General features: G+C 45.2%; 1 protein-coding gene across 1 annotated transcript in view; it reads right to left on the bottom strand.

The window, feature by feature from the left end:
* The window catches only part of snap25a (synaptosome associated protein 25a), a 32,509-nt gene that overhangs the window by 2,277 nt on the left and 9,383 nt on the right, over window positions 1-20,849 (bottom strand). The window contains exons 2-7 of the mRNA XM_005917143.3: window positions 15,831-15,974; window positions 13,517-13,558; window positions 9,807-9,855; window positions 6,268-6,385; window positions 2,525-2,644; window positions 35-179 (exon numbers count right to left, since the gene is read on the bottom strand). Coding sequence (XP_005917205.1) covers window positions 35-179; window positions 2,525-2,644; window positions 6,268-6,385; window positions 9,807-9,855; window positions 13,517-13,558; window positions 15,831-15,902 — 546 coding nt within the window. The 5' untranslated portion in view covers window positions 15,903-15,974. The remainder of the gene's footprint in view (window positions 1-34; window positions 180-2,524; window positions 2,645-6,267; window positions 6,386-9,806; window positions 9,856-13,516; window positions 13,559-15,830; window positions 15,975-20,849) is intronic.

The raw sequence follows: 20,849 nt of genomic DNA, 5'->3' as shown, positions 1-20,849 counted from the left end.
GCTTGAAGAAAAAGCTAAAAAGCTGTGCGTGTACCTTCTCCATGATCCTGTCGATCTGGCGATTCTGGGTGTCGATCTCGTTGCCCATGTCCAGAGCCATGTGGCGCAGGTTGCCAATGATGCCACCCACCTGCTCCAGGTTCTCATCCATCTCGTTTTCCCGGGCATCGTCTGTTACCCTACCATACAAAAGGTCACATTTATCTCTGCAGTAACTAGTACAGCACATAGTGCCACTGCTGTTGTCCATATTTCACCTCTGAACCTCCAAAGAGCAGAGACTGACCGCAGGATCCTGTTCATTGTGTTTCTTTATTAATATCACAATGTCACAGTGTTAAATATCCAGATATATAATTCCCAGTTTTTCAAATATATAGACACAGATTAAAAAACTGAATGTGAAATATGATATAATCTAATATCCACATTAAAGTCTAAAGCCTGTGTTGTTCTCAAGAATATAGATTTGGATTATAGTTCTCCATCAGGTAATCTGATTACATATGAAGACAACAAGACAAGAACCAGATAATGAATGTTTTTTTCTGCTGCTCCTCGTCTTTATCTGACTTTCAGTCTATTTACAGCTGTTCATGTAGCTAATGTAGCTCGACCTTCAGTAGATGCTGAACTGTGGACTCGTGCTTTTTCTATTAGTCGATGGTATTCAAGTAGAAACGCCTTCATTTGCTCTTTCGTTGTTACATTAAGTATCACTAAAGTACTAAAAGTAGAGCTGATTTCAGTACCTGTTAGCAGGGATGGGAATAACGCGTTACTAACGGCGTTACTGTTTTCAGTAACGAGTAATCTAACTAATTACTGTTTCTATCGTTACAACGCCGTTACTGTTACTAACAAGAAAATGAGGTGCAGTCGCGTTACTATTTTTCAGCAAACAGACGGTTGAAGCTGTGTTCAGCTCACCGCACCTTCAGGTGCAGGAAGTAGCTGTAAGTAATCCGGGCGCTACAGCTTTAAGCAGCTGCACGCTCCCGCTTCTATAAATAGTTTGAAATGTGTGGTTGTTACAGTAAAAATATCACTTTTTCTACTCTGATTTTATGTTTTGTGTCTGATTTTAAATCAATTGTGTTAATGCAGTCTGTCAAAATGAAAACATGACTGTAAATTCAGACACGTGAGGTTGTGCTGAAAAGAATGAGACCAAACAAGGCAGATAAACAGTTAAAGGTAAAATTTGGAGGGAACATCAGAAGGAGTTAAAAATGGCCGATTGTACCCTGGACCCCAGAGGATTAAACGTTTTTTTAAAGCAACGCAATAGTTACTTTTCAAGTAATCAGTTACTTTTAGAATCTGGTAACTCAGTTACTAACTCAGTTACTTTTTTGAAGAAGTAACTAGTAACTATATTTAATTACTTTTTCAAAGTAACTTGCCCAACACTGCCTGTGAGTACCTTTGTGGGTACATTTAAATACTGACTAAGGCCGACTCTATGTAAAAAGTGGAATAATTGATTATCCGTGTATGTGGTTACTGCCAGTGAGCTGAAGAAAGTTTAGGAAATTATGAAAAATACCAGGATATTTCAAACTTTCTGCTGTGACATCTGGATGGCTCTGGCACAAACACCATGAAAGCATGGATTCATAGTTCAGGCTGGTGGTGATCTAGTGATGGGATTTTCTTTTGTACACTTGATTATTGACGAAATGTTGCAGCATTGTCGAGTATTATTGCTGATCATGTGTATCCCTTAGTATACCACGTCACAAAGCTCCAATCATTACAGTTCATTGTATTCAAATGATCTCCACAGGCACCACATCTCAATCTAACGAGCCCGTTCTCACTCCCGAGGCGCAACATCCCGACGTTTTGTCACGTCCCACGGCGTTCCTGAGGAACGCGAATGGTGACCTTCCGCGTTCTTATGGTACGCGCCGGGTTATGGATTAAATCCAGTGGAATTACGATCTCGCAGTAATAGACATTCCTGCCCTGTATTGCAGCCCTAAACCTAACCTTAACCAGCACTGTAATGACGTGAAATAGTGTTTTCCCAAAGTGATTTAAGTTCTTATATGTCCTCAGTTTTCCGATGTCGTCATGTAGGAACGTGTTGGGTAGCCGAAAACGTAATATGTTGACGATTTGTCACCTAGCGTAAAATGTTACGCTTTGGGAGTGAGAACGGGTTGATCTAACAGAGCGCGGGAAATGCGGATCATGGGTCTGTAGCAGCAGTATGGATCAATATCAAAGTCACCCAGGAATGTTTCCAGCATGTTGTCAGTTCTATGCCATGAAGGATTAAAGCAGTTCTTTTAGGAAAAGTAAGAGTACTAGAACAGCGCACCTAACAAAGTGGCTGGCGAGAGCGGACGGACATCTCAGTGCTACATAAAGGCTGGTCTGCTTTGCTAGACTAGTCGGGCTGCCGGTGAGGCCAAAAACGATGCCATGTGCACGTTTATCCTCATCTTGCCTCGAAATATTCCAGACAAGATGAATGTGCCCCGTAAAATCGCACACATCCAAGCGTTCCTCCTACCTGCGGATGAAGCCTCCGCTGATGGCCATCTGTTCGCGTTCGTCCACCACCCGGGCGGGCTGGCTGGCCACCACCCCGTCCTGGTTATTCCCCCAGGCCTTGCTGGCTCCGCTCTTCATCCTGGCCACCGGCAGTGACGAAGAGAAAGTTACTCAACAGTTTGAAAAAAGCGACTCGCCATTTACCTCAACCAGGCAGGCTTCCAATTAGTCAAACCTAACAAAGAGAGCCTTGGATTTGAGGTACTGCAGCAGCACATATGTAAATATATTAGCATGTAGCTGACACACAGTGTTAATCGGTTTCATGCAATCAGCACATAAATATATGGTGGGACTAGACTAAAGTCGAGCAAAGCATAGCAGGCATGGACTGGCTGGTAGACTGGGTTTGGTAGGTACAGGCTCATTCTGTTGTAACACAGTACTTATGTGTGCGATGTTATATTGCAGGTATATAACATACTGTTCAGAATCAGGCAAGCCCTGTACGCTGTGCCATTTCGTGTCTTAACATAGCTGCAATTTGAACTGTGTTGTAGCCTGATTCCTTCTCTCTGTCCTAAACCGTCATACTTCTGTGTTATTGCAACAGTAAAGCACATCCCACTCCCACAGTGTGACAGAAAACAGAGAAGAGACAGAGCTTGTGGCAGACACACAACACAGAGTGTACAGGACTGTCACATTGTTGGGAGGGACGACGATCAATGCGGAGAACAAACTGCGAAACAAGAAGAAGGAGAACAAAACAAAACAAGAAACTGGAGGGAGTCAGCAGAGAAGAGCGCCTCGTTTACCTGTTCCTGAACCATCGGCATCACCCACCCCAACCCCCACACCTGTCTGTCTTTATATGTCACAGAGTCCTGGTCATGTTGAGGTGGTGAGGCGGGGGAGTGGGGTAATGGTTGTGACTCAGCTTATCTCTCAACGAAAGTCACATCTGCTTGCGTCTGTACAGCTGTGCTAACACAATCGCAGCTCGGCTGCTCGGCCTATCAAAGCTCACTCTGTCACATTCAGCATCTGTTTTGGCTCCACACAGCAGCTAGATGGAGTGGAAGGTAACAGTTGTCTCTTTAGTTAGAGCTCTGTCGATGCTGTCTGTGTACATATGTAAACATTTTCCTGCCCATTCAGTAGCATCCTGACACTTCTTTGCTTGTATCACAGTTGCTGAGCTTTTATAACCTTGGAGTGCTGTGTGGATGTATTCTAGCTGTATTGGGGATGGCAATGGCTCAGCCGCCTCCTACACTGCTCTTATTAATAGAAATGGACTGAGGCAAGGCTTCGCTGAGCGCCCTGTCCCTGCTGACACACACCAATATGATTAACACATACGCTACCCTTGTCTACGTCCTTTATATTTCCATCTGTTTTCTTCTTTCTTTCTGGTGCGTCTTTTTTAATCTCCTCTCCTTCTGTAAAACTTTAATTTGCAATTTACTTTCCTGCTGTCTCAGAAAGGATATACTGCACATTTCTAATCAGATCTGCTCTGATTGAGCAGAGATGATCTGATTAGATGGTATGAGTATTGCAGGACCCGCGGTAAGACTAAAGTCATTCTGCCTCATTCATTCATTGAGCGACCTGCAAGTCGAGCAATCCACCACCAGCTCCTGAGTGGCATTCAGACGGCCACAATATGAAGCCTTTAAGAGGGAAATCTGGGGTCTGCTAATTCTGAGAGACATGCTGAAGGGATTAGGAGGTACAGTGAGCAGCAGTGCTGAAAAACATGTATCTCTTTTAGCATCCTGCTATGTGTGCAGGCAGGTTGAGTCAATGTCCCAGCAGGCTGCCACTATCTGATATGGCTGACCTACATGTGAGCGAGTTCCCTGCAGGAAAGGGAGCTTAGCAAACATCAGTGTTTAGCAGCCAGAGTGGAATAAAGGCTAAATTAGCACAGCGCTCTGCAGGAGAGGTGGCGCTGCAGACAAACTGCAGCAGAAACAAGGGTCCTGCACACAGTGCTGTGGCATGATGCACCCATTTTATACATCGACCCTGACTACGTTCCTAAAAATATCTCAGTGCGCATGTGTCCTAGCCCAGTTTCTAGCTGCAAGCTACACCACAGATCACTCCTGTTTTTCTCCTTTGCTCTGAATGTGTCATTCTGTCATTTCTTTCCTATTTCCAGCGTGTTCGCTGCCATACTTTGAGCATCTGACAGTTTTGTTGTGCAGCATTCCTCTTTTATCTTCTCTTTGTTCTTTTCCATCGTTTGCCAAGCAGGGACTTCAGTTAACTTTATTTTCTTTGTATGTCTTTAAATTTGGTCCAACCCGTAAAGTTACGAAACGACAGCTCTGCTCACAAATGAACTCTGAACACGCGCCGATGTGAGTTTGGCACAAAACGATTGCTGTTCATCAGGATCACCATCAGTATCATTTTCATTGTAAACATCAACATCATGATCGTAGCATCATCATGTGTAGCATTGCTTTATGAGTTACATCATCACGCATGCATGAGCATTCACAGGGTCATGCTCGCCAGTCTTTCCATGTCATTGGTGCTCGGTGGCTCATAGAAGGCAGTGGGGGAGGGGGTGTTCAACGGGAAACAGAAAGGTCTCATTGCCTGCAAACAGGTGAGGATCTACTGGATGTCAGAGCAGTGTGGTGGTGGTAGAGATCATGCAGATGAGGAGAAGTGTCAACCAGTCCTGGACCAGGCTGGCCAAAGGCATGTTGGGACCAAGATCGCTACATTTCCATCTGGAGTCAATACATTAGGATGATCTAAGTGCCAAGATGCTTCTGGAGCCCCAGCCCTGCTCTTTAAATCTAAGTACGTTTTATAATTGGGAAGGTCAACAGCTTCCCACCACCATGCATCAAAAATGAGAAAAAACCCTCTTCAGGAGGAATCGATACGACTGCTACAGGTGGGACTTCTACAGCGGCTACACCTGCATGTAGACGACTCCCATCACAGAGCTGTTTGGAGAAGTGGAAGCTTAGAGAATATGGAACTTGGTAGAAGAGAGGCACTTATTGATGAAGCATGGCCTTGGCTGGGTGGGGGAGAGTTGACTGGACGTTTAAAGCTCGGCTTTATGGAATTTGGGTCTCACCGGTAGGTTTGTATCAGCCTCATTTGACCGTACAAGGTATGTAAAAATCTGGGTGGTGAATCAATTTTAACTTTGGAAGAACTTTAGCAGCTTTTTGAGGTCAATTGTTCGGTGATGGTTCAGACCGTTGGACTATGAGATGCTCCCAGTTGGGGAGCTATAAATGCTGGGACACTATGTTTGCTATGCCCAAAGAAGGTCGTTGGACGTTTTCATCACTCATCCAGGTGACTCCTTCAGTCTCAGCTGACTGTTAGCAAATCCCTTCAGTAAACCATGTGGGAGTTGCTACTGAATCAGCAAATATTTAAATAAAAGAAGATAAAAAGTACTAACTGACCAACATGACTGGGCCTAACGAGTGTCACGTACTGTTACGGGAAATCACGTTATTGTTTTAGATGTTTGGGTTTTTTAAAAAATTGTCATATTGTGACTGGAAATGTTTAACCTTAAGTGGGCCGACTGAACAGGGACGTTTTTGACGTTAATCATTCCACATTGTGGGCCAGGCTCAGTGTTTATTAGGAGCTGGAGTAGAGCAGACTATTGGCTGATGGCCATTGTGATGTCACTTCTACCTCGGTTTTATTTCTTAGATACTTAATTTTAAATGGCAGGCAGGCAGGCAGGCAAGCAGCACCTACTTGTTACATGGACAGGAGCAAAGACCACAGAATTTCCCTAGATCGTTCAAATTCTTTTCTGCATCCTTCATGTCCTTATTGATTTGGTCCATTCCCTCCTCGATGCGCTCCAGTTGCTCTGATTAAACACAAGTCATTTATCCCCCACAGAACGAAGCAGAAGGAGAAGAGGAGAGAAAGAAAGAGAGGACAAAGGAGAGAAGACAACAACTTCAGACACTATGACGAAAGAAAGTCAAACAAAAACTTAAAAAGAAGAAAAAGGAAAAACTGGACGCCACCACATATGTAAAGAACCTTTGGGGCACATTATCAGTACCTACTTGTTACATGGACATATGAAAAGCCCACAGCATTTCCCTAAATCTTTTAAATTTTTCTCGGCTTCCTTCATGTCTTGGTTGATATGGTTCATGCCATCTTCGACACGATCGAGTTGCTCTGGTCAGGACAAAGGGATGACAGTAGTGGAATGAATTTCATTGACTGATTGACAGAAATATGAGTCATGATGAGCAGCAAGTGAAGCGTTTGTATTCTGGTGTGTATCTGAGTGTACAGTGCATCGCTTTGGTGGCTAAAATACAATTATGTGCACTTACAGACTTTTGGGGGACCAGAAAATGGTCCATGAGAGTCCCCAACAATCCAATAATGAAAGTAAATCTTCTCTCTTTGTTTTCTTGGTTCATTTGATTGAAAGTGTAAATGTTTCAGCAAAGATGTTAAAGGGAAACAAAGATTTCTGGGGGAAATCAGCGTTTCCTTTTTTTCAAATCAATAGATCAATCTCAAATCCGATCGAGCAGACTGTCAGCTCAGGATAAAGAGCTGCTCCGGGTCCTCCCACACAAAACCCAGGTTTTAGTACCAGTTTATACCCCGCAGCAGGAGAAACGGTTGTCAGTCAGCTTTAGAGGCGGCTGGCACATTTTCTTAGTTTCCAGCTGCTCCCATCACTTCCAGTACCAGTTGCAGACGGCCATGAAGGCTTAGTGGGAGACATCCTGGTAACGCTATAATACAGCCCACGACCAAGGACGTAACTAAACAGATTTTCAATGTTTATTATTTGAAATTGAATGTAATGATATTTATTTAAATATTTTTCTGATATATTTCTAAAAGTTGTAAATATTGTAAAGTGACTTTGTGCATCTCAGGGTAACTCTGTGGGAGCAATACTTTGGCTGTATTATGGAGTAGATTCATCTTTTTAGCCTTTTCTGTTGATGTGCATGATGTTTGTTCTGCTATTCGTCTTTTTATTTTTCCATCAGACGTGTACAAAAAGGTAAATACAACCAAAATCTGGAGGCCTATGTGACCTGATAACAATGAAGCCAAGTCTAACTTTCTTTTTCAAAATCACAAACACAACTTAAAAAATTAGTGAAGAGAAAAAACATGTTTCCTTTGCTTTAACATAGTAAGTTAAGGTGGAACCGCTACATAAAGGATCCACATCCCAAACTGACTGACAAACTACTTTACAAAGAAAATGTTTCCACCCAAATTATCAGGACATCACACAGAACCTAAAATGACTTATGCAGAATTTAACTTTACAGAATCGTTTTTGTCTCCTTTCCTATAAAAACCTTAAATTATGAGCAATGCAAAATGACTTTCTTCATACTTAAATTTTTCTTAGTGTTATTATTTCTTTGTTTTCTGCAGAAATCTGATGTATTGCCTCCTTATTCTTTGAGTATTATAGGTAATTGTAACTAAATTGTCATTTCAAATAAAATACATTGAAATCACATTTATTTGGTGACAGTCACAGGCTGTAAAATTCTACTGAAATATTTCCGTAGGAAACAGATGGTCGTTACAGCTGAAGACCTTTTCAGTGCTGAATGGATTTTCTCTTCCTTTGGTTGTAAGCTGCCGGGAAGCTGCCCACTTTTCCTTTCTCTGATTTAACATGTAAAACTTGGGAGAATTTAAACATTTTACAGCTACTGGATTATTTGCATGTTAGTGACAGCTGCAGCATGTGGCCCTTATGAGCTGTAGATGAAGCTGTGAGCATGAACAGCACACCTTTTGCTGCCGTTACGAGGGTCAACTGAAAACTGTGTGTGTGGCTTTAAAATGATTCAGTGTAACTGAAAGGACTCAGGTCTGTCTGGTCAGTGAGCATCGGGGCCGTCGTCGTGCTGGTGTGGTGGACGGCTGCTGGGTGAGTGAAGGGTGAGGCACGGTTAAATATGGAGTGGACTGAGAAACGACTTTACAGATTCTTTTCCCCAAATTTGTAAAATCCCTGGTTTACAGTCATTGATGGTCATAAAGGACGTCACATTGTGTTGGTGGTATTATAGAGAAGTGGGTCACTGAGTGTGTGGTGATCATTAAAGAATGATACAAAATAAAGATCAGCGATGGCTTCAAGTTCAAATTGAAATGATTTGCATCAGAGGTAAAGCACATCAGCCTATGAATGTTGACTTCAGCACCAAGTGCTGCAGAGGTGCAAATCTGGGGTCATAGGTCAGCTCGGGCTCCTGCGTCCAGTCAGCTGTTGCAAACGATCCTGCAGTTCTCGGGGCAGCAAGGCTAAATGGAGAGTTGGAGGAAGGAGAGCTTTCCTCTCCCTGAGTGATGCTGGTGCAGTCAGGCCTCTTACTGGGCTGCTCTGGTTTACGAGCTTTCCCAGAAACAGAAAACTGAGGGCGCTCAAGAGTCTAAATATCATTCACTTCACATTAGAAATGATATCTTTTAAGGTTACTGTGAGCCGACGTTCTCATTTATTGCATCTAATCAGGGATTGTACAAATCTGTAGGTGGGCTGATGGACAAGGGCTTGAATATTTTGTCATTACCAGCTAAATCGATCGTTTGGACTGTTAGTGGGCTGGAACGGCCAGGTTAGCTGTCCTCAGACCTGTTTACCTTTATTGTGATATAAAGCAGTATAATAGGTCATATGGGTGTTTTTTAAATGTATTTATTTCTTGTAAACAGATCTGAGACCAGCCCGGAGGTTACACTGCCGGCAGCACCCACAGGGACAAGGCCGTCGCCCGGTTCCTGACAATGAGTTGTTGAGCTGTAAGGTTTCATTCCTGCGGTTGCTGCCGTTAAATCTTCCTGACAGGATCTGTTATGGTTTTGGCACTCGTGACAATTCCTTTAACCGTCGTCCTCAGCTCAGAAAAACCATAAAACGCTGCTGGCAAAGTGAAAGCGGTTAGGCAAAGTAAAAAGAAAAATGTTAGCCAAAGAAAACAAATGTTAAAAGAAGCTGAAAGAAAGAAGGAAACCATGTTGAACCTTCACCAAAGAAAACATGCAACAAATCAAACAACTCAAAACAGATTCCTTTAAGGACAAAACGAATTAGTTTGGAAATACTTAAATAAAACCAAGCAACTGCAAATGAAACACGTCGTTTAATTCTAAGTCTACGAGGTGAAGACTGGAGTGTAGCGCTGCTTGTATTTGAATGCAATCATATTATCACTGTGCCGATTCTGGTCGCATCTATATGTTGTGACCCTGCGCCATCGCCCCTCATGCACACTTACCTCCCTGCTCGTCCAGCATAACCAAAGTCCTGATGCCGGCATCTTTGCTCTATTCCCCAGAGACAGGAGGTGGAAAAGGAAGACAATCACAGGAAAACAGTGGTGAGCGGCTGCAGGAGCTCAGGAAGCAGTGAAGCTGAGAAACTCTGCGCTGCTCCTTTCTTTGCATCCTTTGAAGTTAAATTCTCCTAACATGGTTAAACACGCTGGCAGAGCACAATTACACCTGCAGCTAACACGAGCGCTCTGCTCTACAGCAGGAGAGCGACACACACACACTTTTAAAGGAACATTTTTGCAATTAATTCCCTGCAAATCTAAACTAAAACATCTACCACCTTTATCCAGCTGTGTTTTGTGCTTTTCTTTTATATTTTTTGTGACTTTTTAGCCTTACAACCATTTTTTAAGAGACTTCACCTTTACCTGGTCACCACAAGAGTGAACTCCTCATTAAATAAAGGTTACAAATCTGTATTATATGAAAGTATGAACCATTCCTCATTTAACTTTACATGCATTAAGCACCATACAGGCATGTTTTGGGACAGTTCCTTCACAGATAGTTTAACCCCTTAGCAGTCCTATTAGTCCCCTAAACCATCCAATGTCCCGTGGGCGGTACGTCCGACTGCTAACAGTTTAAGGACCTTATTTATGACACCTGACACACCTGCCCAGTCTTCAGCTAGTCGGGGCAATAACAGCTTGAGCACAAATGAATGTGATTTAGAAGTCTAAGGATATAATTTACTCATATCAGCAACTCAAAAAAATCACAGACCTGCTGTTTTTTATATCGGTGCGATTAGCTTTAAATTGTGTGTTGGAAGTGTTAATCGCACACTTGATTTAAATATTCTCTGTATTTTGGCATCTTGAGAAAGGGTGAGTGGCTAAAATCTCTGAGTTATCACCTGTTACATGCAATTTTGTCACTGCGCTCTCTTTCTACCTTTTGTTTCAAAAAACCAGCTGGTGCTGGCACAGTGTATTAGTAACTGCTGGCCTAAGGCTTTAATTTAAACAGCAGAGAGAGAGAACAACACATCTGCTGCTGTGCTTTCTGTAAAGCAACAGAACAAATGCACATTGAGGTTGATCATCGGGATCATTGCTTCATCTTCTTGTTTTCCTGAACAAACAAATTGAATATTTTCCTTCCTATTACCTCTGTGCTGATGATATTGATCCGAAGATGCAAAGACATCTGTCTGTTAAACGTGGAATCAAGCTGAAGGAGATTAATGATGCTAGCATCGACAGCGGACGAGCGTTCTTCTTAAAATCGTGGTACAATGCGAGTTTTCTGCTCCTGACTGGAGCAGCTGAGCCTGCAATAGCATTCATAGTAACGCTTCTCGTCACTGATGGCGGGGCTGGCAAAGGAGTCTGAGAAGACGCAGCAGCGTTAGCTAACATACAACTGTGTGCTTCTTAAAAATGCAGCACTAAGATTTGGCAGCTGGCTCAGCCTGATCGGCATAAACACGATCACGGTGTGTCGCTGTGTACCACACGTGCTCGCCGTGACAAACAGCCACCCCTCATCCTCAGCAGTTTGGGAAGAGAGCCACACGGATGCTTGGGAGGCGAGAGGGGAGCAATAAGGAGCCTCTGCATGAGAAACCCCAAAGTATCTGAAATGTGTCCCTGGGGAAACCCAACAATAATCAACCATAATCCCAGACAGGCCTGAGGATGGTGCAGCTTTCTCCATCTAACCTGGTGGTGCAGGAGAGTATTATCCTACACCTCCACTGACGGACTGTTGATGACAGATCATTGTCCCAGGTTTACAGTTTATGTTTGCTTTTGTACCTGTGATGACATGAAATGTTCCCTATCTAATAATCCCGGCTTTTTCAAATGGCCTCACAGCAACGAGCACGCTGCTAAGAGCACGCCGCTAAGAGCACGCCGCTAAGAGCACGCTGCTAAGAGCACGCCGCTAAGGCTGCGGAATCGAGTGAAAGTCAGCCTCATTTTTAGAAACAACTAATTTTGTATTTTTCAGACTGAACAGGTCTTCTTACTGTCGTCCTGGACATTCAGTTTGTGGCGATAAACACAGAGTCGCGAGTGACATCACGAGAGCCGCTAAATGTTATCTATGTCAGCTGTTTGTGCTGCATCCTCCCCACCCTCCATCTCTCTGATCACGTGCATAAAGAAGCCGTCGCTCTGTTCAGCCCTCCTTCGGTCCCTCCCTGCCTGCAGTACATTTGTAGGGTGGAGCTGATGGTGAGAAATGTCGACTGATGATCAATATGACCTTGAGAGCTGCAGCGGGTAGCTTGTTAGCCACTCACCCCCCCAGATGCTCTCACTCCTTGTCTCTCCATGCCTCACCCGCCCTCCCTTCTTCCATCTGCGTCTGCTTGTTGCAGTCTCATTGCATCGCAGTATTATCATCTTCACGTTATGTGCTATTCACGCCATTACTCAGTTGACTCATGGTCCGCCAAAGCTGGGCACACGCTCCACAACCGTTGGGCAAAGCATGACCGTGACAGGGACGTGCTGACATGTACGTGTGGCTTTGTGTTGGACAGTTTACTGGATTTATTAAAAACGTGCTGCATTTTTCTGTGCACAGCAATCGTGACGCGTGTCTAAATGACTAAGAAGGAATTGTTTCCTCTTCTTACAGCTTTAAAACAAACAAACAAACATGTTCAGTATTTTAATATGACGACTGTTTCTGTGGATACAGCTACAATTAACTACGTATACATCACGTAACGTTACAGAAAATGCCACCAAGCCTAACTGACAGTCACACTTTTATCCACAGTTTCCTGCCATCTGGCAGCCATCTTGGTAACGCTTCTGCTGATCACCAGCACAATCTGACGAGAGAGCGCTGACCAGGTCAGAGCCTGTCTCACAGAGGACTGAACAAACACCAATCCAAGGCACAAACAGTAGACTTACTTCTGTCTTTTGATTGGCTGTTTGGGGGCAAACCGACCACTAACGGTTCAGAATAGATCTGATAGACAGGGCGCCATGTTTCCCTCTCATGTAAAGTCTGATTGTGTCCTTCCTGGCAGCGCTGATGAACGTGAACACTTGCTGAGTGTATGACAGCTGAACGCTGAGTTTGGACTTTCAGGTATCTGAGTCTCGCTCCATAAATCTGAGCTATTCTAACAGGTTTAGAGATCCTCACACAACAATGAGCTTCCTACTGTCCTCGCTCTTCTACTACTGATTCATCTCTGCTCCTCTGAGAGTTTCAGTGTTGGTACAGTGACATGCTTGCATGTAATCCTGGTGCTGCTGGTGTCGTCAGGTTAAAACCTTTAAGTTTGTAAAATGTAAAGGATCTCTGACAGAGGCGCAGTTATTAGAAAAGGACGTTTATCCTATGAGATTGTGTGTTTGCACTTTGCATACACTCCTCCCTTCCCAGATTACTGAAAATGAAGGTTTTAGTAACAGTAACAACATTGCAACACAGGAGCAAAACGACATCGTTGTAATATTCACACGACTAACCCTGAAGTCTCCTCTGCCCTGATTATATCCGAGTGTCGGCACAGGAAATGATCTGTGCTGCAAAACAGCAGCTCGTCCTGCACACGTAACACCGCGAGACGCGATTCAGTATCATTTATTTTCGTTTGTTGTTGACACACATTTTTAAATATTATTGTTGGCTATAAATCAAACTCATACACCAACATTTAGAGGACTTTTCTTACCTCTTCGACCAGCTGCAGCATACGGCGAGTGCTCTCCAGTGACTGCGGACAAATAAAAGAAACAATTCAGATTCAAGAAGCTTGGAAAGTTTTGGTTTTCATGTTATGTGCAGTTTTTCATGTGATGGCCAATAACCTGAGCATCGCACCAGACCGGCCATGAAGCCAAGCTTACCTGCAGGACTGGCAGGTCAGCTGCTCTCACTGCCATCAGCCTTTGATTTTCCATTAATGCAAAAGTCTAAAAAGTCTGCCCACAGCTGCTGCACATCTGCAAGCCTCTTTGCAACCCACCACCACCTTCCATGCTTTTCCAGGCTTTGTCATATCTGCTGTCGTGGTAACTGCTCTGCTCTGTGCCCTCTCACAGCCATGCTGCAGGTGGACACAACAGGTTCTGTTGACTGTTGTGTTCCTGTTAAATCTTATTTACACAACAACTCAATGTGGTTGTGCGCATTCGTTCGACTGAACATAAGCGAGTGTGTGTGAAACTAAATGGAGCCGATCAGAACAATCAGCAGCCGCAAACAGGATCAATCCCTGAACGATTATCGACGTGAACTCAACATGAACTCGCAGAGATGGACTGTGTGCACGCAGGACTGCATAGCTCTGACTGTAACACATGGAAATGGTGACTTATTCTAAGTTTAGAGTACGGCACAAAAGTCTAGAGCCGCCCCTCTCGTTTCTTTATATTTGTCTGGGAAATTGGGACCCGGCTACAGTGAAGATGAGCCCACACTTGTTTTAATGTTTGCTTTCACTGCTTCGGCAGTGTGCTTCGGATTTCCAGGCTAAAAATTAAGTGAAAAACGAAGCTGATGTTAATCGGACACTTTACAGACCTGCAACACTACAGCCCCAAAAAGACACGGAGCCTCTACGTTTTACAGTGTTGTACCTTTTCCTGACCTTATACACACTGACGATAATTTGAGCTAAAATGTCATCACTCCATCGTAGCTGCTGCCACGGATTTTCAGTCCAGTTCTTGTGTGATGTGGCAGAACAGCCGCCCCTCAGCTGAGACGATTTCTGTGGGAAACAGTGGATAAATCACCAGAAGACCCAAAAGCATCTCTCAGGTCCTCTGCCGCGTCTTTCCTGGATTATTTCCCGTTTCTTAAGTTCATCTGCTGCAGATAGTTTTTAAACTCCTTGGAAATAAAATATCAAGAAATGAGGGGCAGCGTCAGACAGCATTCTGTCTTTCATATAATCATTTCACTCGCTGGGCCCTCATTTTAAGTTAGCCAGTGTTTCTTAGTAGATAAATGGCTTAATCATGAATTGAGCTGTGGTTTAGGGAAGGCCTCGAAGGGCACTGGTGGCAGCTCTCGGGCCGACAGATCCCCAGGAGCTAAACAGAAGTGGGAGGGGGGGGCACGACAGCTTGCAGAGCTGTGGGAACATGTAAGATAAGACCTGGAAGGTCCTGAAATGCAGCACTTATAGCACGTGATGGGCATTTGTGTCTGTTTTACTAAGTTAGCACTGATTGATCAAAATAACTCAGCTTTGTTATTAGCAGCAGGCAGAATCCTCATCGCTGTGTGACGTCTGTTATTAGCTGCTGGCTGATGTGTAACGGGGGCTCCCATTCTCTAAGGAGCGTGAGGCTGCACAGAGGCAGCAGCTCCGCCTCGCTGCGCTCGCTGCAAGCGCATCATCTGCGCTGGTAGGGGTTGAGGGGTGGGGGTGTCGGTTAGACAAACAAATCTGACACCGAGCAGCCATTTTTCACGTGGCTCACGTTCTTTTTCCTTCTTCTGATTCTGCCTTTTTGCATTCTGTCTCTGATCGGTCTGCATCAGCTCGCTCGTTTGCTTCCATCTGTTGGAATCGCTGTGGAGGCTGAAGCTCACAGAAGCCACAAAACTGTTATTCCAGCGCCGCCATTTTGTGTTTGCCCTGCGTTCCTGCGTGTGTGTGTGTGTGTGTTTGTATTTAATATTCTGCTCAGCTGTGCCACAGTGAGTCATATGTGAAGCTGGAGGGCTGATCAGCTGTGGGCCATGATGGAGACTTTCTCACTCTCTCACTGCGAAACACACACACACACACACACACACACACACACACACACACACACACACACACACACACACACACACACACACACACTCTCTATAATGTGCTCATTAGTGCACCCTCTTACTGTGCTGCATAGTTTCAGTATGTTTGAAGTTGTGATAAAACAAAGGTGCTCGGCGTCTCCAACCACCGCGCGACTCCTCAGCGAGTCAGTAAGCGTGCACCTGCCATCACGAGGCAAACCCCTGTGATGCAGCAAGTCCGGTGTTCTCACCTCATCAGCCAGCTGGTCAGCACGTTGCTGCATGTCTGACAGCTCATTGCGCATGTCCGCATCATCTGCCATGTCTGCTGGATGTCGGGGGTGGAGAAGGTCTCCGGCAGGGAAGAGAAGATCCTAGTGGGAGTCCGGGGAAGGCTGGAAGAGAGGCAAAACACAAAGCATTCAGCGTGCAGCACACGGCTCAGTCGACTGTCGCATCAACGGACTCGGGACGATGGAGAACGTGGATAATTTGCTGTGCGACCACTGCAGAGTCAACTAACGTACCCGTGAGCTTGTGCAGGATTCAAACTCACAGCATCACTGTGGCGTGATCCCTTTCCCCCTGACCTCAGACCTTTCTCTGCGTCCGTTTATGATGAAACCGTCTTTATTTATGTAAAGAAGAGCACAACAATGTGAAGCCAGCTGACAGCTCCCCGCGAATATTTTCCCTTCTCGATCTTTCGACCTGCTTTTAAAATAATTATTCTCCACTTTCTGAGCTTAACATCGTCCCTGCCGTGTTGGTGATGTTTTTGCCTCTATCTCAGCTGCACTACTGAGCCAAACTGAAAACGAGGACACGTGATGTTACCTTCAGATTCATGACAAACACACCTGCTGCTCGCTCGCAGCCTGCAAGAGGCACGAAGGCTGTACGGCTACTGACATCACAATGCCCCGTGTGCGTTTGTGTAGTGTGTAGTGTAGTCCACATACATGAACACACACATATAACAAAATATGAAAAGTAATTAATGAGCTGGAACGGGCTGACGTCAGAGAAACACGACTGCAGCATCAGATCGTGCTTCTTAGAACTGAATTCAATACTAGTTCATGCAAACGTCCTCTTTATTTTTCAATCTCAAGTATGTACATCAACGGGCATCACGATGGGCCTCAAAGGAGGCGACAAATACCTCCCACCTCACTGTTACGCCAGAAAACGGCGGTCACACAAATAAAAGTGAAGAGCGTTCCAGAGAGGCAACAAGAGGCGCATGGCACGCAGCAAATGGCCTGAGTGTAACGAGAGCACGTTCATGAAAGTCAGGTAAACAAGAGAAAAACCCGGAGGTGGGAGCTGCTGCCTCCACAGGCCTCTGTTTGCCGTTGCAGGCGGCGTAACTGAGGACTGTGAGGATGCAGCAGTATCGTCTGTTTGTTGGGGAGTGAACGGGCAGAGGAATCCCGGCTTCCTGGACTTTCAGAGGAGCAGCCTGAGAAATAAACAGCGCGTGCCCCTGTAGCTGCAATCCTTCTCTGGTCTCTGCGGGTCACCACAGGCTAGTATCACTGGCTAAACAGCTGGACGCATCCAGATGCAAAATTACCAGAAGCTTGCATGAAAGATGAGCATGAGAGAGATTATCAGCAGACATGTCTACAGGACCAATCGAGGCAGTTACATGTAACTCTGGCTCAGCAGAACCTCGACTGTGGTGTCGGCCTTTATGACCCAAAGGCAAAGTCACGAAGAATGAATCCACGCACATCCTGAGGGACAGACAAGACCACGTGTGAAGAAAGCCTCAGTGCACTAACATCAGCTGAATGAAACCTGACAGAAGGGCCGGACCCGCTGAGGATGAGCGAGGAACCAGCTCATTGTGCTGGTTTTATGGACCTCGGGTTCACTGAGTTGTTTCCTCTGACTGCTTTCTGTTTCCTGCATCAGCAGGTAGTCATCTCAACAATAAACCCGAGCGTGCATTCAACAGTTAACCAGTCAGACACGTTATTTTGATTTGACCAAACGACCTAAAAGAAGAGTAAATATTACACATTCGCCACTCACATGATGTCACTGATGGTTGTGCCATAGATGACGTTTCCATCCACCCACTCAGGCTCAGGGAGGCCGTGGGAGGCGAGTTTCCCCTTCCCACTGTTTTATTATGGGGTCTTTGTCTTACATATAGAGCGTTGTTCAGGGCACTGTCCATATAAACAACAACATCTACCAGATTAATGCAAGCATCATAACAGGATCAATTTAACTGATAAAATATTCAGCACGGCCGCAGAGCTCAGATCCAGACACGTTCAGGTGACGGCGAATGGAGTCAGCAGTGAAGGTCGGTGCCTCAGACAGACGCGTTCGCCCACCTGGACGTTTCATCCTGGTGATGGAGCGAACGGTCTGCTCGGAGGTCTCGCCGTACCCTCGTTTGCCTCTCCCACTCGTGCGTCCAGAGGCATTCACAACAACATCTGCTGGTCTTGCAGCGCGGATGTGAGATATGAAGACACTTTTTTTTTCACTGCCAAGACAATATTACCCAGCATGCCACGCTCTGAATCATTAAAGCCTCGCTGGGCGGCAGATAGAGATCATATACGTGTCATAATCACCACAGCTGAATGCCAACACACGTGTCCGATGTGCTTTTTCCTTTCTTCTCGCTCTCCTGCATGTCAGGCCGTGTTGGGTTACATAAAGCAGTCAGCGCAGGGCTTCGTGTCTGAATCGAGTCAGATTCAAAAGCACTTGTCGGGGGAAGAAAGGCCGCCATCGCCTGGCTGCCTCGCTACATAACTAAAGTCAGGCAATGAAGTTTGAGCAGGCCGCGCTGACCTTTTACTTTACGTCTCAATCACGCGCCTCACGTGCGGCGTCTTTGCTCCCATCTGCGCCGTCGGTTTGAGCTCTGCAGCAAATGTACGGTCAGGTCTTCTCAGGGAGAGATGGAAAACACCGACGGAGCTCATGTTGCGCATTAACAATTGTTTATATGGAATCAGTTATTCTGTGGGCAGGTTCATCGCAGCTGAATTAAAGTCAGTAACTGAGTGAATGCAGGCTTGATGCAGAAACTCTGAGTTAATGGAGGACGACATGTTGATGTACTTATTCTATTATCCAGTAAATGCATCTACTGCCCAGGAAGCTCCTGCTACCTGTTCCTGACACCTATACGCTCTTTTTTACACTGCACAGCTTCTCTGGTATTTACAGTCGGGATTTTTCCACCTGCGCAGCCTTTTTGCATTTATGCTGGTCAGTGAACGTGCACAGGAGCCGCAGCCGAGCATGTGGGATCAGTTACAGCGTGAGCATGTCTGCTCTCGCTGTGAGACCTCACCTCCACTCGTACCTGGACTCGACCTCTCGTCTTTGAGGTGTTTGTGGCTCTTGGAGAATTTTTAATGCTGAACAAACAATAAGGTCTGCAGTTACAGTTCAGACCACACAACAAGTGTGTGATGCAGTTGTTTCAGCCAGTGACATTGTGGTAATATTTTATTAATGTGTATTTGCACTTATTAACAGGGATCCTCCCCTCACGCCTAGCCAGCAGATGGCCCCGCCCCTCCCTGAGCCTGGTTCAACCACAGGTTTCTTCCTGTTAAAAGGGAGTTTTTCCTTCCCGCTGTCGCCAAGTGCTGCTCATAGGGGGTCATGTAACTGATGGGGTTTTCTCTGTGTGTGTTATTGTAGGGTCGACATTACAATATAAAGCACCTTAAGGCCACCGTTGTTATGATTTTGTATATAAATAAGATTGAACTGAATTATTCTGCACATGAAGCATATTTATTTAGAGCTAACTTACAAACATCTGTTTGTCTGGCTGGATCTACTGGATGTGGTGCTATAATGTGTATTTGTACATTTACTGATCCCACAGAGAATCTGAGAGCGCTGAATGGCTTCAGATGGGTCCCATAAACCGGTGACCCGTGATGACCTTTAACCAGGAGCCGCCCGTCGTCCGTGAAATGTTTCCTCTCAGAGGACACACATTTGTCTGGAGAGTCCCATCTGATTAAATGTTGGCCAGCCCATCTGAGAAATACTTAATTACTCACACACTGCCTGTCAGGAGTTTAGTGAGGACGGTAAATTTCTGAACTGATAAATCAGGGACGTGTCTACAGCAGGTCTTCTAGTGTGCATGGACCATGTGTCCCAGCTAGTGCATGAAATAATATTGTTTTGCAGTGAAGCATCCTTACGCAGCGTGCTGCAGGAGTAACAGAGGAATGCAGACCTGTCCTCTGATATAATACGATATGATCCTCCTGTTAGACTGTCCCAGGATTGTTACAGCACACACGGGCTTTACAAACATATGCAGCACATATTGAAGACATGATGAATGTAATCAAAGCCCATACTTCCCCATGCACACCAAACATCGCCATAAAAACCTTGTTTCATTCACAAACAAATGCAGGGACTGAGTCGACAACCATCAGCTGCCACATCTGTCTCCGTCTGCTGTGTCCCTGCATACAGCCACGTGACCTTTGGCCAAGAGTTTCTGTTGCCTTGTCATCACATATTACAAGGATGCTGACATTTATGGCATGAAATGGTAAGCAGTATGACCTTTGACCTGAAGAAGGTGATAAGAAACAGGAAATGGAGAGCTCAAAGGGGAAAACGTTCGCTTTGAGTTATTACAATCATACGAGCAGGCTGTAGCATGATAAACACAAACCCATACATACGTGCTGATGACGGGGTTGAGTTCTGGTGCTAGAAAAGCTGCTGTGATGGCGCGACTGACTGATGCGTGGCCATCACTGGCAGTAGGCTGAGCGCACCACACTGATCAGTGGAACAGTAATACCTGGATTTATCCACGTCCTGCCACACGGCACAACTTCCATGAATGCTTAATGGAACATCCGTATTTCCATGTGCACACGTGGAGCAACACTAGGATGGAGCCGCCATGGCAACAATAGGCAAAGGTACGAGGACGCCCTTATTTCCGTTCCCCGATGGAACAGCATATTTCATCGTCCAATCACACGATGATTACCAGCTGCCGCCCCTCCCCCAGCTCTGGCTGTGCTTTGACGTATTTATCCTCCACCGTCTTCTTTTACATCACGCCAGAAAAACATAAAACGCTTGAACATGTGTGTCAACCCATCAAGTGTTTTATGAAAAGACGGCGTGTCGTCGGCGACCGAATCAGTAGACATGTGACGTAATGCTTCACGTCCACGGCCTGAGGAGACTGAGCTCTGTGCTCAGGACAAGAAAGACAACAGATCTGTGTGTGTGTG

Source organism: Haplochromis burtoni, unplaced genomic scaffold, assembly GCF_018398535.1.
Source record: "Haplochromis burtoni strain Fernald_Lab_line unplaced genomic scaffold, NCSU_Asbu1 Contig_22, whole genome shotgun sequence".
NCBI lineage: Eukaryota > Metazoa > Chordata > Actinopteri > Cichliformes > Cichlidae > Haplochromis > Haplochromis burtoni.
The sequence above is the reverse complement of the archived record's forward strand: the minus strand, read 5'-3'. Positions and strand labels throughout refer to the sequence as shown.